Source organism: Uloborus diversus, unplaced genomic scaffold (assembly GCF_026930045.1).
Source record: "Uloborus diversus isolate 005 unplaced genomic scaffold, Udiv.v.3.1 scaffold_94, whole genome shotgun sequence".
Classification (NCBI taxonomy): domain Eukaryota; kingdom Metazoa; phylum Arthropoda; class Arachnida; order Araneae; family Uloboridae; genus Uloborus; species Uloborus diversus.
The window spans coordinates 267,694-284,586 of NW_026559165.1; the positions used below are offsets into that span (position 1 = coordinate 267,694).

At 34.6% G+C, this 16,893-nt stretch overlaps 1 protein-coding gene across 1 annotated transcript in view; it reads right to left on the minus strand.

Moving 5' to 3' along the window:
- The window catches only part of LOC129234035 (transmembrane protein 104-like), a 31,600-nt gene extending 21,897 nt beyond the window's left edge, over nucleotides 1–9,703 (minus strand). Inside the window, exons 1-3 of the mRNA XM_054867941.1 lie at nucleotides 9,355–9,703; nucleotides 9,082–9,205; nucleotides 3,071–3,192 (exon numbers count right to left, since the gene is read on the minus strand). Of these exons, the coding sequence (XP_054723916.1) occupies nucleotides 3,071–3,192; nucleotides 9,082–9,126 (167 nt within the window). The 5' untranslated portion in view covers nucleotides 9,127–9,205; nucleotides 9,355–9,703. The remainder of the gene's footprint in view (nucleotides 1–3,070; nucleotides 3,193–9,081; nucleotides 9,206–9,354) is intronic.
- Between the last annotated feature and the right edge of the window lie 7,190 nt (nucleotides 9,704–16,893).

The following is a 16,893-nucleotide window of genomic DNA, read 5'->3' on the forward strand; positions in this document are numbered from 1 at the left end:
CACGTGGAGTCAAAAAAAATTACATATTACAATTTGTTCATCAGTGAAATTGCAAAAAGTTGTAGAGTCAAAAAATTGGATTATACGACCTGTCCGATGTAATACGTGAAGAATGATGGCATGTTTGCCATCTTTTTTTTAAATACCAATTTGCAAAAGTTCGGAGATGGCGAAGCACTCGATTTTTTATAGGAAATTTTGAAATTGCCCCGCACACGATTTCATTATATATTATTTACTTAGATGTCGTCATCTTTAATGTATTAGACAGGAGGTTTCAACGGATTAAGTTGGATGCGGTTTTACGATCGTCTCACAAACAAAAATCTGGTGTTCCAGAAGGCATTAGCATCAGCCCAATATCCACACATCCATCGAAACCCTCGAACACCAATCGGTGTCCGGGAGTCGCCACACGAACAACTTTTTTCGAACTACTTTTTCATTCGATCTGATCCAAACTGCCGCCACATGGGAAAAAACAGCATGATGTCATTCATTTAACTGAGTGGTTGCAGTTATTAGCAACGTGCAACCGTAGGAGCGAAAATGCGAGGCTGGTGACTGGAGGTGTGTTTCACATGGAGGTCGGTCGAACTGCGTTTGGAGGCAGGTGTGACGAACAGGGTTGTCACACTTTCCATGAGAAAATTTAACCCATTAACATCTTTCATTTTGATAAATTTAAACAACTGAATCATGTCCCCTCTGGCTCTTTTTTACTCCAGGCTATACATATTAAGCCTATTGAGTTTGTTATTATAGTCTAAATCTGAAAGTCCTCTTCCTAGTCTAGTAACCCTTCTTTGAACCCTTTCCAACAGTGAAATGTCTTTCCTGAGATAAGGGACCACACCTGAACAGCATACTCCAAATGAGGTCTTACTAAACTCCTATATAACAGCAGAAGAGCCTTACTTTGTTTTACTTGTTCCTCATTCTCTACAATCCCCATAACTTTTACATCATCAGCAAAACAATTACTGTTTCCAGAAATATTTTCATCAATGTCATTCATAAAAATAATAAACAGAAGAGGCCCCTTAAACTGATCCCTGAGGAACCCAGATTAAAACATCACTCTATTTAGAATGATTTCCTCTAACAACTACTCTTTGCTTCCTTCCAGTAAGCCAATTCCTAACCCAAAGTAAAGTTTTCCCTCCTTTTCCTATATTAGTTGGTTTGCTTAGAAGAGCAACATGTGGTACCTTATCAAAAGCTTTTTGAAAATCAATATTAACAACATCCACACACTTTTTGTCATCTAAAGCCAAGGTAACCTTGTCATAGAAATGCAATAAATTAGTAGCACACGATTTACTTTTCCTGAAACAATACTGCAAACTAATCAACAGACTATTAGTCTCTAATAGAGACGTACCGAGTACTCGGCAACTACTCGGTACTCGGCATACTCGGCCAATTTACCGAGTACTCGGTACTCAGCCAAATTTTGATCAGATACTTGGCCAATACCGAGTAGTTGCAAAAAATTGAATATTGTCCAAGACAGATATTAAAATTTATAAAAAAGAACAAGCATATTTAATATTCTGCAATCATTTACAAGTCAATTTTAAATTTTGAGAATAATGAAGTTTTTAATGCTTTAATGGAATAAATCTTTATTTTAATATCCCCAAAGTTAATAAAACTTATTTATTAAAAATCGTGCGAAAAAGGTAAGTATAGAAAATATGGAATTTTTACATTAAAAATAGATTTTTGCTACAAACAAAAATTAGTTATAAGAAATATGAAAATTTCTTTGCTTAAAAAAAAGGGAAATAAAACAACGTTAAAAGCATAGTGCAGGAACACTGCAGACACGTGTTTTGGCATTACAGGGAATTCCTTTTTCAATGCACAAAATGTGAGCTTGTAAATTTAAAGGCATCTGACAAAAGTCGGATTTTTTCCCGAATGTCTTAACATTCTTTAGCTCACATTTTATGCACTGATAAAGACGTTCCTTGTAACGCAGAAACAGGTGTGTGAAGTGTTCCTGCACATTTGCTTTATTTGCTTTTAAAAATTATTTATGTTTGGCGGACTAGAACTAAAATAGATTGGTATAGTTTGTCTTAATTCCAACTTGATTAATCATACCTTTTACTTATTTCTTTTTAATTTTAAAAAGAATTTTTTTGTAAAATTTTTGACATAAACAAAATTTTTTAAATAATGCGAAATTAAATTTCATCCGGAGTTTAGTTTTAAAAACTTTTATATAGACAAAGAGGTCTATAATACTATTCCAATAAGTTCAAAATTGATCAGGTGTGTGTCAGTAGTTCTTCTTAAAACATATTTGGTACTTTTTAACTCGGCCGAGTAGTGAAATGCCGAGTACTCGGTAACTCGGTACTCGGCCGAGTAGTGAAAGGCCGAGTACTCGGTACTCGGCTACTCGGCCAAAGTGCTACTCGGTACGTCTTTAGTCTCTAAGAAATTCATAATCTTAATTTTGATCAAAGTTTCAAAAATCAAACAACCACTGAAGTCAGACTCTATCTACTTAATACTTCTATCTACTTAAGTATTATTCCTTTTGTTATCAATTGGATATTGTGGTTTTAAAATTTCCTTTTCAGTTTCAGAGCAGTATTTTACCCAGTCATAAAAATTAAATTTGTAACAAGAGAATTGGGAAGGAGATATAATTAGATGGAGAGGGGAAGAAAATGATGATTAGTACAAGCAGACTTTGGGGGGGGGGGGGGACATCTAAGAACATTTATAAAATATACATACTTTTAATAACAATACTTGCATTAAAACCTTAAAAAAACTAAATACAAAAATAAAATATAAGAAAAAGCACTCTGAATGTTAACTGTAACCATTTTTTATGTTTACCAATTTTTTAAAAATATGAATGTTTAGGGCCTTCATTTCACTCTATAAGCTTAAAAAATACTAGTCTTACAGCTTACGGTTTTAGACAGAACAAAAAAGAATACAGTAAAACTTTGTTTGAGAATGAAAAAGTTAGTTGACAATTGGAGCAGAAGAAAAGCAAATTACATACTTTTTATGAAGTTAAGCTGAGAGAAAAATTTTTTACCTCATAAATGCTAAAATTACTAAAATGATCAAACTTAGGAGCCAACCAGCTTCTGCTATAGGAGCTGGCATCGCAAGAGCACCAGTACCTACTATCAAATTGAAGACATACATCAACCCCATCTATAAGGATAGAAAAGAAGAATCAAGATAAAAACTTTAATTGCAATAAGAAAACAATGTAAAATATAGGGGGGGGGTAACTGGGGGGCAGGGTTGTAGTTTTGGCTGCACAAAACCGATTTTGGCCATGTGACCGGTTCAAACCAGCCGAAACTAGAATTAACCACCATAGAGCTGGCCGAAACTGTATTGTATAAAAGCAGGGGTGCCCACCTAGGAGGGGGTCATGGCACAGAGTGCTCCATTGAAAATTTTAGAAAGGTTGTTTTGAGAGGTTTTTTTTTTTTTTTTTTCGTTTTTGGGGGGGGGGGTGCAATATTTAGGGAATGCCTTTGCTCTTATGGAGATTGAGCACCCCTGATAAAAGCACTCTAATATGTGTACATATACAGTTTGTATGCATAATGTTGCACGTTTTAATGCATAATCAAAAGAAATAGGATGCGTATTTATCATAATTGAAATAATTTTTAAAACTGATTTAGTGATTTAAATGCATTTTTTTTTAAAAATTGTTCACAACTAAGACAAAGGACACTTGTATATTAAAAATACTAAAGAACCTTAAATATAAACTAATAGCTATTCTTCACAAAATTTGTGATACATACTCAATGTTTTAAAAAATAAGTAATACAATTTGATTAAATTTGAAATTCATTTTGTGCGCTTAAGACTATGAAACAAGTATATGTATATCGTGCTATTTACATTGTTTGAAATATACATATTTTCAAAAGATTATCAGACTTTTCTCCTATGATGTGACCAGAGTCGGATAAAAATATAAAGTATCTGTGCATGCAACTAAAAAGTACAGTGAAACCTCCCTTAACGGACACTCCCGAATAATGGACACCTCTAATTAACGGACATTTTTGCAAGTCCCAGTCCCTCAATATAGGCCATTCCATGTAATTCACTCTGAATAACGGACACTCCGAATAACGGACAGTTATTTCACAAAAAATTTCCCTTGCAATTGTAGCACTTCCGGTTTTTTTTCTTTTCACAGAATATCTTAGTAACTGCTTGCCTTACTTACAAAGCTTTTCATCCTCCACAACTGATATTCCCCCCCCCCCCCACCCCCCCACCCCGTCATTTCCTTATCACTGTTTCTTGGAATTAAAAGAGTGGTAATGGGCAGAGGCAGCGACTAGATCTTAAAAGTTGGGGGCAGAAAAAAAAAAGAACTAAAAGGCATGGTACTTTTTGCGGGCAGCAAAAAATGAAAAAAGGAAAAAAAGTCATAATTTTGTAATGGCTAGTTTTGAGAGTATTGAAGCAGATAAGTGAAAACTGATGTCAGTCCAACAATTAACGTACATTTTTCTTAAGATTTTAATGAATTTTGTACACATAACTATTCAAAAATTAAGATAAAAAAGAGGAAACTGGGCGAATTTTCTAACTGGGGTTCTCGGGAGATGCAATTGAGCAGACCGGCGCCAGTAGTAGTCGGCTTTATGGCGCCGTGGTTTCGTTGGATTGTTTAATTTTTAGACATGAAAAAGAGTTGCCCATATTCAAAGTCATATTGCCGACTGTCAATCATGCAATAGTGATACTCGAGATAAAATAAATAAATTAACCATAAATAGTGTAGGGGGAGGGGGGTTGCTCCGCCGAATCGCCGCCGTTGGTAATGCAAAAAAGAGATGTCAAACTCTTTTAACTGATTACTTTTATTGATTAAATGCTTTTCAAGACAAGTGTGTGCTGTCAGTATACCTTTATTAAGAAAAACAGATTAATTACACTTGACGTAAAATTTAGTAAACCTTTTGCAATTGTTCTGATTGTGTTCTACAAAGGGAACAACAGCCCATTTTGAAAAAGGTAAAATTAAGTAGTTTCTCCTAATAGCGGACACCTCCCAATAATGGACAAAACTTCTGGTCCCTTGACTGTCGCTATTCGGAGGTTTCACTGTATCTGCAAGCGAATAATTGTCTAGGACGTAAAAAAAAGGTAGGGGGCAGGAGTTCGGATTCCAAAAAAAAAAAAAAAAAATCATTTTTATTCAGAAGAAATGAATACATTTTGTAAAAGTTTGTTGGCTAAACCAACATTATAAAGCCAAAATGTTTGGAACTTTCTTCGAAATGATCAGAAATGTGATCCAAATGTGTTTTGAATAAAAAATAACAAAATTTTCCTTTTGAATTTCTGGTAGCATTATTAAACATGCTTTTTTCCCCCAAGCGATTAACTATGCAAAAAACTGATGAATTCCCAATCGGCGTGTCCCGCCTTTTATGCACAGTTTAGCTTCTACTGTAATTTAAGTCTTTAATTAATGGGAAGATAATATTATATTATGCCAAAATGTGTTTTATTGGTTTAGTTTTTAGTTAAAAGAATTGAGCTAAAATCGGGAAAATGTCCAAATTTTCAAGTATAGATCGAGAAAATTTGTTTCTCCCAATTTTTTTTTTGGGGGGGGAGGAGTAAGGCTGGAGCATCGCAGCCAGGGTTGGCCAGATTGGACCCAATTGGGTTGGACCCAAAGGTTTTTTTTGAAAAAACTTATTTAAAAAAACCCATTATTTAGCCCACTTTTGGGTTTTTTTAAATTTTCCGAGAAGTTTCCAAAAAAATTAATTAATTTAAATACTTTCACAATTTAAACTTCTTTTTTATTTGTTCTTCACCATAGACAATGGACATAAAAAATGAATTTTGAACTTTAATAGTATTTCTTAACTCTTAATGACAATCAATTATCTTGACTAAGTCCTGTCACGCCTAATTTTCTCAATATTTGTAGATTGTACAGAGGAAACCACTCTAGCTAAAAGGTTTTCATTTGAATTCTTTTCTGCAAGCCAACACGTCACAAATCTCGAATAAACAAGGTATATTTTTTAGAAATTAACAGGTGTTACAAACGGTCGGAGAGAAAACAGAATAGGATGTACAGTATTTTCATTATCTTACGAAAAAGTTTAATATTTCTTACCCTGTACACAGAAATAGAAAAACGGGCAAATAAAATTCAGAGAAATGTCTTGATTAAGCGGGAATTCAGTAGAAAGGGATTTAAACTACTTGAGGTTCTACAGTAGTTTTGCATAACAAAATGAAATACAATAAAGTAGAATTCAAAAAAAAAAAAGTGTAGTAATGAAAAACAAACTAACGAACAATAGATTTTATCACTCGAGAAGTAACTTTGCCTTAATTGCTGATAATCATGGAAACTAAAAAATCTGAAACTTCACCATTCTTGGGTTTTGTCGTCGTTCATACTTTTTTCAGAAAACGCTGAATTTTCGAGCTTTTTTCTCCCCAAGACAATTTTTGTGCTTTGTTCATATACTTTCGCTACAATATGCTACAAGTATCTATATTTTCCCTAAAAAAAGACAAAAAACCCACATTTCTTTTAAAAAACCCAGCTTTAGTTGGGTTTTATTTAAAAAAACCCAAAAAAACCCTGGGTCCGTGTGCTTTTTTAAAAAAACTAGGGTTTTTGCCAACCCTGATCGCAGCACTTTTGGAGTCGGCACCCCTGGAAAATTATCTATTTTGACCTGAAACGGTACCTTGACTCAAGCATTATGCCCCTTCTCTAATTGTTTTTCCTTTTTTTTTCTGCTCAGTGGGCAGGTTACAGTCTGTTCTAGCTGGATTTTTATACTCCAAATACTAACACGCTGCTTTCCTCCTTTTTTCCCTCAAGGAGCTGTTTTTTTTTTCCTCCGTGGTATGCGCTCTTCTTGGCTTGCGCCCCTAGGTCAGGGCCTAAGTTGGCCTATTGGGTAATCCGGGCCTGGCTGTAACCTCTCTTGTGGGTGTCCCTGACCAGGCTGGTCATTTCCTATTTTTCTATGAGGCATAAAGGGTATTTATTCAATGTATTAGAAAATCGCCCATCAAGGTTTTACTGGTAAAAATTGTTTCTAGATTTGAACGAAGCCTTTGCATGTTTGGAGATATTTTGATAGTTGAAATTTTAACCCAAATTCCAGTGGATGAACCCTAAGTTCAAAGAACAGCGTTCATTGTCGACCACTTTTCCATTTTTTCACCCTCCTAAAATGAGTCTTACCTTAAAACAGTTAAGATACCGGATCCAGTTAGGCCTTATCAAAATAAAGCATTTCCCTGCATGTCAAACATCGCCAGAAAATATAACCAAATTATCATTCCGTGGCGAGAATTTCATTGTTGGTAACGTCAGGAACATTACTTGATCATTGGCTATTAATTTTATATGTGAGGATGTTGTATTAAAAAAGAAAACATATTTCTGCAAAAAAAATTAAATACTCAAATTCAGGGGGAAAGGGTTAGACTAAGAGGGTTCCTGAAGGGGCAGTTGCCCCTTCTAGACTCTAGTCTTGCATAATATAGATGTACGCGCGAACGACGTTCGCAGAAAATTTTTGGCTCTGCAGAATTTTTTTTTCAAACTGCTAACATTGATTTAAAAAAAAAAAAAAAAATTTAAGCGAATTTTCAAGAAAATCCCCGAGTTTATTTCTGTTAAAGCCTTTCTCCAAAAGCCTTTTAAAGCACATGTGTAAAAAAAATAATGGTTTTGGCAGTTTTCTTCAGTTGGTGAAAAATACGCAAACTATATGTTATTGTTAAAAAAAATTAAATGATTTAAAGCACTTTTTTTTGCCTCTGCCATATTTGAATATAAATTTAATTTTTTATTCAAGGATGAGTTTGGCAAAATAATTATTTGCAGAAAATTTCCCAGTTGGGATTTGTGTTTGCAAAAAGCTTTTTATTTTATCTAAGTCTGCTAGACCTCTTAAATGGTGGGCCTGCACCTCATAAATAAATTATCAAAAGTTACTTAAATACTTCAAAAAAAAAAACATAAAGAAACCTCATTTTTATTTTTTAAAATCAAATTTTTTCTGAAAACAAAAACATTAAAAAAAAAGAACTTTTACCAACAGACTAAAAACTTCTGGATGCATTAAGAATCCCTATTTAAAAAACAATATAATTTCAAAAATTCATTTTATCAAGCTGCTTAACTAAATCAAGTGGTTTTGTTCATTTATTCGATGCAGTGTATTATTTATTATTACAAATAAATACAAATTTGACGACCAGCAACAGGCTCTTGGCCGAGTTAGCTAGTCCTAATCAATTCATTAGTCCCCAATGAAGATCAATGGCCCTCTTAAAGCTATCCACCCCCTTGCTCGTTACCACCTCTTCTGGTAAGCTGTTCCAAGTGCCCACAACCCTACTAAAGCTGTAGTTTTTCCTTATTTCCAGGTCAGCCTGAGATTTGAAAAGCTTAAAACAATGAACCCTCATCCTGCTTTTGGTGCAAAAATTTAATCCATTAACATCATTCATTTTGATAAATTTAAACAACTGGATCATGTCCCCTCTGATACTCCTTTGCTCCAGGCAATACATATAATCAACAGGATTAATTTTTGTTTAATTGCTTTGGAAATACCTGTTCACCAAAAAAAAAGGTGTTCAATAATTACCTCAAAATGATTAATTCCGGACTCCTGAAAACTGAACATGTTTTAGAATTATACTATTTTAGAAGAAAAGACGGCTGCATAACATTCTTTTCGTAAGTTCATCATGCAGGCCTGGATCTATAAATTTTGGGATCCCCTGCAAAAAAATCTGTAGGCCCCTCTCCAGAGATTAGCAGTGTTTATAAGCCTTAGCGTTTTTTTATTTTTTCCAAGTTTTTCTTCAATTTCCTGTGTTGTTGGGCCCCTTAAGGATGTGCCCCCCCCCCCCCTTTGCAGTGGGGTTTGCAGGTACACAGATACAGGCCTGTCATCATGTGATCATGAATTATCCCGAGAATTTTCACAACAAAAATCTTAAGAGGACACAAATCATTTAGTTTCCATATATAAAAAAATAATAATTCAGAAATAATACCATAGAGGAATATCCCTCTCCATCATCAATTACCCCAGCAGGCATATTTCCTATTATAGGTATTCTTCACAAAACAAGTGGATGAATAATCAAAAAGCAGAATGGGGAAGACATGGATTTCGATCTATTAAAAAGAAAATCATGTTAAACTAAAAAACGATAGCATTAAGGTATTCATAGCAAAATATGCTGCATAAATATAATTCATGCAGCAATTATTATACTTTTTAGTTTTAAAAAAATGTGTTTGAATTAGATTAATTTTTTTCTTACATTTCTTCTGCTTTTCGCTTGTGATTTCAGCTATGTGAATTAAAAAGGGGGCGTTACGGCGACGTCATAGTTGTCAAGAGACATTGTTTAGCTTTACATAACTGTACAGTTTTCATGTGCTGATGCTGTCTTCACTAGTCCAACAATTCTCAATCAAAAAATTTCAATTCAGAGTGTAAACAAATACATGCTTAGCGTGAATCAAACTTATGAGTTCTTCCGTTATTTTCACAAATTTGTTTATTATCAAGTGACATCTTTCAACCGCCACATGTGTAGATTCGAATCAATTTTATTAGCAAGCTTTGATCGAAATCATAATAGAAAGATAATTGCTTAAAAACAAAGATGAGAAGATAGAATTGCGACGATAGAAACTTTCAACACAGCTGACTGACAGAGGACAGAACTACCTGGAGTGCGAACGCATTAGGTATGTTCGCATAGAATAACCGGCCCGGTTAATTTCTGCAGTTAACCTCGGACGACTGGTGGAGGATACATGCTCTGCGAACTCACACCGTTGGGGGGGGGAGAAGGGACACCTGCTGGCCCGAGGAGCCTGAAAGGGGCCCATTGTTTTTGAAACGAGGCGTAAAATATAGGGGTAAACAATATGAAGGGGAGCCCGGAAAAGTCATGTGTGCCGGATCCCAAAATTTCTGCGCACGTCCCTGATCAATTAAATTGAAAATAAATTAGCATCTTAACTTTTTGCCACCCTCATGGGACGGTCTTAGGAAGTTTGGGCGCCGTCAATTGGTCGCCGAGCACATTTGGGCCCTCTGTTCCCGATACCCAATATGCCCGCCGCCCAATCTTCCCATTTCGCTCTTGGAGGTGCTGTCGCCACGGCAAATGTCCCCTTGAAATCCCCCCTTTTTTAAAGCTGTTGATTGGTTGATTGAATCACGTTGTCATTAGCTATCACGTGATCAACCAACCTGTAGCGACCGGTTATTATATAATAATTATATAATAAATTATTATATAATAATAAATATACTATTTTTGTATGCATACAAAAATAGACGCAAATAGGATGTTCGTTGAATAGAATACTTTTGACTTACATTGAAAAGAAACTAAGAAACACATCCTTACTAATGCGAAAGTGACTTTGTTTGTTTGTTACCTTTTCACTCCTTAACTGCCCAACCGATCATAATGAAATTTCGTATACACGTTTTCTCATGAGTGTCGGGGTGAACATAGGGTACCTTTCATTTAGAAGAAAATTATTCCATGATTTGTATTCCAATTTAAAGAATTGCGAATATCTCATCGAAAAAAAAATCATATTTGATCCATTTTTGCAGCATGTTAAAGCTTTTTAAAAGCTGCTCAAAGTGAACTTTACTCGAAGTTCGAGGGATTGTTGGAATTCGCAACTCCAACGAACTATAGGGAGCACTGAAGTCACTGTCTAATGGCGGACTTAAAAACTAAAACAAACGCACATGGTAACGAAGAAAATGCTAAAAGTGTTGTGATTTTTGTTCGTACGTATGATTTTTTTGTTTTATTCTTTTTAAATTAATTTTCAAAGTCTTGTGGATATTCTGGCCCACGTAGAAAGAAATGAGAATTCAAGAAGCATTACTAAACATCAATCATTAATGCAAACTACGTAGTTCGTAGTTCTAAGCAGCCATTTCCACGATGTTGAATTCGATATTCATCAATTCTTGATAAAACTAAATAATAATTGTGGGGCCTGACAAGAATAACAATTAATGCTAGAAAATTCATTATGACATTACAAATTGTTATCGAAAGAAGATGATACTTTTTTGCCTTGCTTGGCTAGCGCTTATTGTTTTCCATTTGTAGCTGAGTTATTTCTCTCGAATTCCCGAATCGGTTAATTTAAAAATTTTCTGTTTCGATTTTTCTAATTTCTGAGTTACGATTTAATTGTGCAACGTTATGCAAATCATCAACAAAATTCTCACGGATATATGGTGGTAGTTTTCTTTTCAGTTGATTGACCATTATTTCTTTTCACTTATCGAATTCTGTAATCTTACTACCATTTTATTCCACTCATGATAAAAATTAAAAATGGTTTAACTAAAAACGCGAAATTTCGCCAATGCTACTTTGCTCGCACTATACTAAAACTATAACCCTAAACAAATTTGGCGAAACCTTTCAGCTGAGAATAAAAGGAATAAAGTAAATTCTTTCTCGGTTATTCATTATGTTCCACGATAATATATTCAAGAAAATATTTTGCATACTGTCCATTCCAACTAAATGCTGCTGTAAAATATGGTAAGTTTAATTAATTTAAGATTAAAAAAAACCCTATATTCTTACAAAATCATACAAAACAATAAATTTTTTTACCTTGCCTAACGTTATCCAAGTTTGTTAATCCAGAATTTTCGCTTTCACCAATTATTAAGGAAATAATGAAAACTAACATTATTTTGAGAAGCTCGAGAATACTACTAAGGGACGAATTAATTTCTGTAGCTGAAAGCAAACTAAGACACATCGATTGCGTTAATAAATACTCAGAACAAACTGCCTGTGTTTACGTCAACAGACACACGTGGAACGCAACGTGGCAATGTTTTAGTTTCATTTGCAGTTTTGTAAATCACCGCAAGGTAGCGTATTCGAGCGCTGGAGTTCCGAATACCCCCTAATTTGGCATTTTAAGTTGATTTCATAACCTAAAATGAGGCTTATATTGATTTTTAGACTTTCTTTCCAAGTGTTTTTACCACGACGACGAGAAGTATCACAAGGAAGGCTTAGCATGCGTTTTGGAGAGTTATATAGTGTTTTCGCCAAGACAATAGTCATTCCCAAGAGATTGGCGACAAGGGAAAATCAATCTACTCACGTAATCAAAATCAAGAGCAAATAGCTTTCCGATCTTTGTTGCATACGAAGTGATTTTCAGTCTAGAATTGATTGAGATAATATTGTAGAAAAATTTTGTCTACTGTTTTTATCTCTATTACCCTGTGTGCATTATGTAAAATAATTTTGTATTGAATCACAGCCATTTTAGAAACTGAAAATAGTCAAAAATGAATGCATAGGTTAGTCTTGCTCGAGACTTGAGTCCGAGCCCGGGCTCGGGCTGAGCCCGTCTCATCTCTAATTCAAACCCTGTCTTCCACTAGATAGCCTGAAATAGAGTCTATATATATATAGGACGAGGCATCAGCTTAAGTTTAGCCATTTTGGATCGGGTTTTTCATTGTTACACTGCGAGGGTTACCACTGCAAATGTTTCGGATTTCACCAAATTTGCCGAAAATAATATTTTATTTAATAAACAATTCACGTGTCGCTAATAATTGATCGCAGTGAACAATCACCAAGCGCGATAACTTGCTAAGAAAGACAACCACTCAAACACGCGCTGATGCGTCGGCTCTCGTACATATAGGGACCTTAGCCTGAAATAGACATCAGTTGGGTCCTCCAACTGCCTAAATTCACCGAAGAAGGCTTAAAAACAACTAAAATTTTTAGGAAAAAAATGGGAGAGAGCCCCCATCCCCTTTTCTCTAAAAATTACCTAAATTTACGATTTTTGTCGTCAAATTTCAAAATTTCCTGAATCCCTCCTAGTGACTTTCTTCCCCTAACAGCTATAACGGTTAAAACTGTATTATTATGACTTCAATTTCGAAAAAATTCCAGGGATACCCTTCGATTCTTTACTCTCCCTCCGTCCTTCCTCCAATAAGTTTCTAAAAAAAAGAAAAAAGGCTAAAACTACGTTTTTAGGACAAGTTAACGTTTGAAATCTATCCCTCAGTCAAAAAATCAAATAATTCATTAAGAATTTTCCAGTATTAAATTTATCATGCGTTTTATAAATTCACTCTGTTTCTTTTCGTTCTGCTAATAAAATAATAAAAGAAAAAAACTTGTTGGTAACGGTGACCGTTTCAATTTTTTAACTCTTTTCCCCATCTTGGAAAAAAAATCGACGATACGACACTCGCTGTTGTTACTAAACGGTTCCAATCTTATTACCAAAACTTGTCACACGCACACACATGCATGCAGGTCCGACGAGACGGCACCTCAGCCTAGTCTTAAATAAGGGACCAGGTTATTGTGGGGAGGAAGGGGGGGGCGTAACACAGACGTAAAAAAAAGAAAGAAAGTAAGAAAAAAGAAAGAAAAAAAACAAAAGAAGAGAGACAAAGGGGAGGGGAGGGGAACTCCAAATAAGCGTAAACGTAAAAATAAAGTGAACTTTATTCTTTTGCTATTTACTGTTGTGGTACTATAAGTTAATTGTTTTCTAGTACTAAACAGTTTTTTAATTTTTTTCTTTCCTTTTTCTTTTTTTCCTATCCGATTTCTCTTTTCTTTCTTTTTTGTCGGGGAAGGGTCCTGGCGACGCGACAAAGCTGACAAGGGGCCCGTCATGGCTCTCTGCGGCCCTGCACATTTTTGTGTGGTCTTTTCACTGTTAAATTATAGCTAAGGTTAACAGACTGTCATTTCAAAGTTTTTCCAACGAGGGTGAGGGGAGTCTATGCGATATTTAGGGGGTCGGTGCGCCCTTGCTCTAAAGGGGGTGGTACCGTAAAAGCGTACAACTTTAGACTACTTCATGTGTATTTTTCTTCATATTTTCTTTATTTTTTGCCAAAAAAGGTTGAGAATTTAACCATACACTACCATACATCTCAGCTGTAGAGTGAAGCTTCGAAAAAAAATCTAAATTACACATAAAGGGAAGGGAAAATTTTTGTATAGTGGTAAAAAGTTTGCACACTCTGGTGACAACTTTAGACCACCTCATATTTTTCTTGATATGCATTGCTAAACCGCCGGTCTGAAGTTACAATGCATAGATCGTTCTGTTCCAATCCTGTACACTGCAAAAATTGAAAATAATAATAATAATAATAATAATAATAATAATAAATTGTACTTACTTTTTCCAGATTTATAAATTTTTAAATACTTTTTCAGTGTTAAGTGAAAGGAATGTGAATTTCTCGACAGATGGCAGCACTATGTATGCTCTCAGCGATCCTCGCGTCGAGGAATAGGGAAGTATTCGATTTTCTAATTTTATTTTTATATGATAGAGTAACATACATGAACATCATCTGCGAAAAAATTTTTACGATACGACTAATACTTTTTTTTTAAATAATTTTTTAAAGTTCACGCGCGAGTGACGTCATTTGCTTGTAAGTCCTTTGACTGACGTCACTGCCGCGCTGCGAGGCGGCGGGGTTGTCTAGGACAAAGAAGTGCTTGGCGATCTTTGGGGGAAGGCGCGGGAAAACAAGAGCCTTCTAACAGCAGCGCGCATAAAAGGCTAGTGAAAATCCTTTGCTGTCTGTAGGGTTTAATGCATTCTGCGATTGTTTTTAATTTGATTTTCTTTGTCATGGCTAGTAGAATCAATTACAAGTATATTGCTTCGTTCCTGGATACGTATCTACATCTAAAAAAACTCCTCACAAGCGATTTGTTATTGTTCCGTCCCAGCAGGATCTTCGAAAGAAGTGTTTTTAAGTGTGTTTATTAATTAAAATTTGAAAATGAAAATTTGCACTGCATTTTAATTAAAAACTATGTCAAGTGAGAAATACAGTTTGAAATATATGTTCACAACTGTTCATAAATAAATGTTTAATAAGCATATGAGATATTTTTAAAAAAATGCAAGTAAACACAGGAATTTAAACCCTGCACAATAAACTTAAATAGAAAGTAATAGATGCATTACTATTACCATTTTAATAACAATGCAAAAACTATTAATACTTTCTTTTTAACATTCAAACTATCTTCAAATTTTAACTATTACAAATTGATTATTTAAAAATACATTTTCAGTTTATCACCAGAAGCGTTTCTATATATACAAGACCTTTCTCACATGCAAAAATTTACTTATTTTATGAAATGAACACCATTTTCAAATTTATTATTTTTATCAAAAGAGCAAAAAAATATATTTTTCCTTTTTTTGCTAAGTTGCACAAAAACTCAAGGATAATTAACATGTATTAATGGATTTAAAACAATTTTCCAAACAAAAAAAAAAAAAAGCGCAGATCAACTTTTATTGCCAACAAAGCGAAAAATTTTCATGCAAAAACTGCTCTAAAACTTAGTACTGGAATCACTTGCAGTAGGGTTGTTACAAAATGCGCGCCTCATTAAAAGCCGCCAAGTAAGAACTGGAATAGCGCTCTTACATTGTAATTTATATATTCAGATAAAAAAACCATCGACACACAAATGGAAATGATCAATCTTGATAAGGGAAACTAATGCGAATAATATGAACTGCAAACATAGACGGATATGTACGTACAATTTTAAAGAATAACAATGGTGAAACTTTGTTGTTTCACTCCCCGTACTTCTAGGACATTAAATCTCTCGTCCTTTCGAAAAAAGTCAAACACCATGAATGACTTTACTTGAGGAAGGTTATTGGATTGACCTTTCGTGAATCCTAGCTCCATGATGGAAAAAATGCTGGTTAAAGGCTTTAAAAAGGCTGAAAAAGACAGTGCTATTCACCCCTGGTAGGCGCAACACGGCATGGAAATGGAGCTCTGATCGGAACAGGGAAATGACGTCAGCTGCTGACGTTGTAGGCCACACCTCTTTTTTGCGCATCGCTCTTTAAAAAATTCATAAAAAATCAATCGTTGGTTTTAAAAATCCGGCCATGGTGAATTTTTGTGTTTTGTAAGCCTGTCAACATTGTGCAATAGTTAAAATTGGAATATTTGATAGGTTGATACTTTCCTATTCACATTCCTTCCACTTAACATTTGTGAAAAATACAATATTTAGTTCAGATATATAAATATGAGCGTCTGAAAAAGCAATTAGTAGGTACCTACTCCTGGATTTTTTTTTTTTTCAAGATCATTTTTGTTTAGTTTTTTTTTTTTTTTTTTTTTTTTTTTTTTTTTTTTTTTTTTTTGCACCAAATGACATGGGGGAAATGAGGCCAACACCAAAATTTACCCTTTTTTGCCTTTCTTGTTGAAATTTGGTTGCTCCTGATTTCTTGGATCACCTTTTCCATCAGTTCAGGCGAATAGTTGAGGTAAGGACCTATCTTTTTTCTTTTCTCTGAATTCATATCTAAAACCAAAGAAAACCTGAAAATTAAAAAACTGCTCAAGACAATACAAAATTGTTTGCAGAATATTTACAGATGACTGCAAAAATGGGTGGTGTAAAGTTGCAACTCGAATTCCCACATTTTGTTTACTTCGAATCGACAAGTAAACAAAGCAACATTAGGATTCACCGACAAGGCTAAATCATTTTAGATGCCTCAGTAATTAAGTAACAAATTTATCTTCGGAGAATTCAATTGGCAAATACAAATACAAATACAAATGTGACGACCAGCAACAGGCTCTGGGCCCAGCTAGGCTGGTCCTGGTCAATTAATTAGTCCCCAATGAAGATCAATGGCCCTCTTAAAGCTATCCACTCCCTTGCTCATTACCGCCTCTTCCGGTAAGCTATTCCAAGTGCCCACGACCCTGCTAAAGTAGTAGT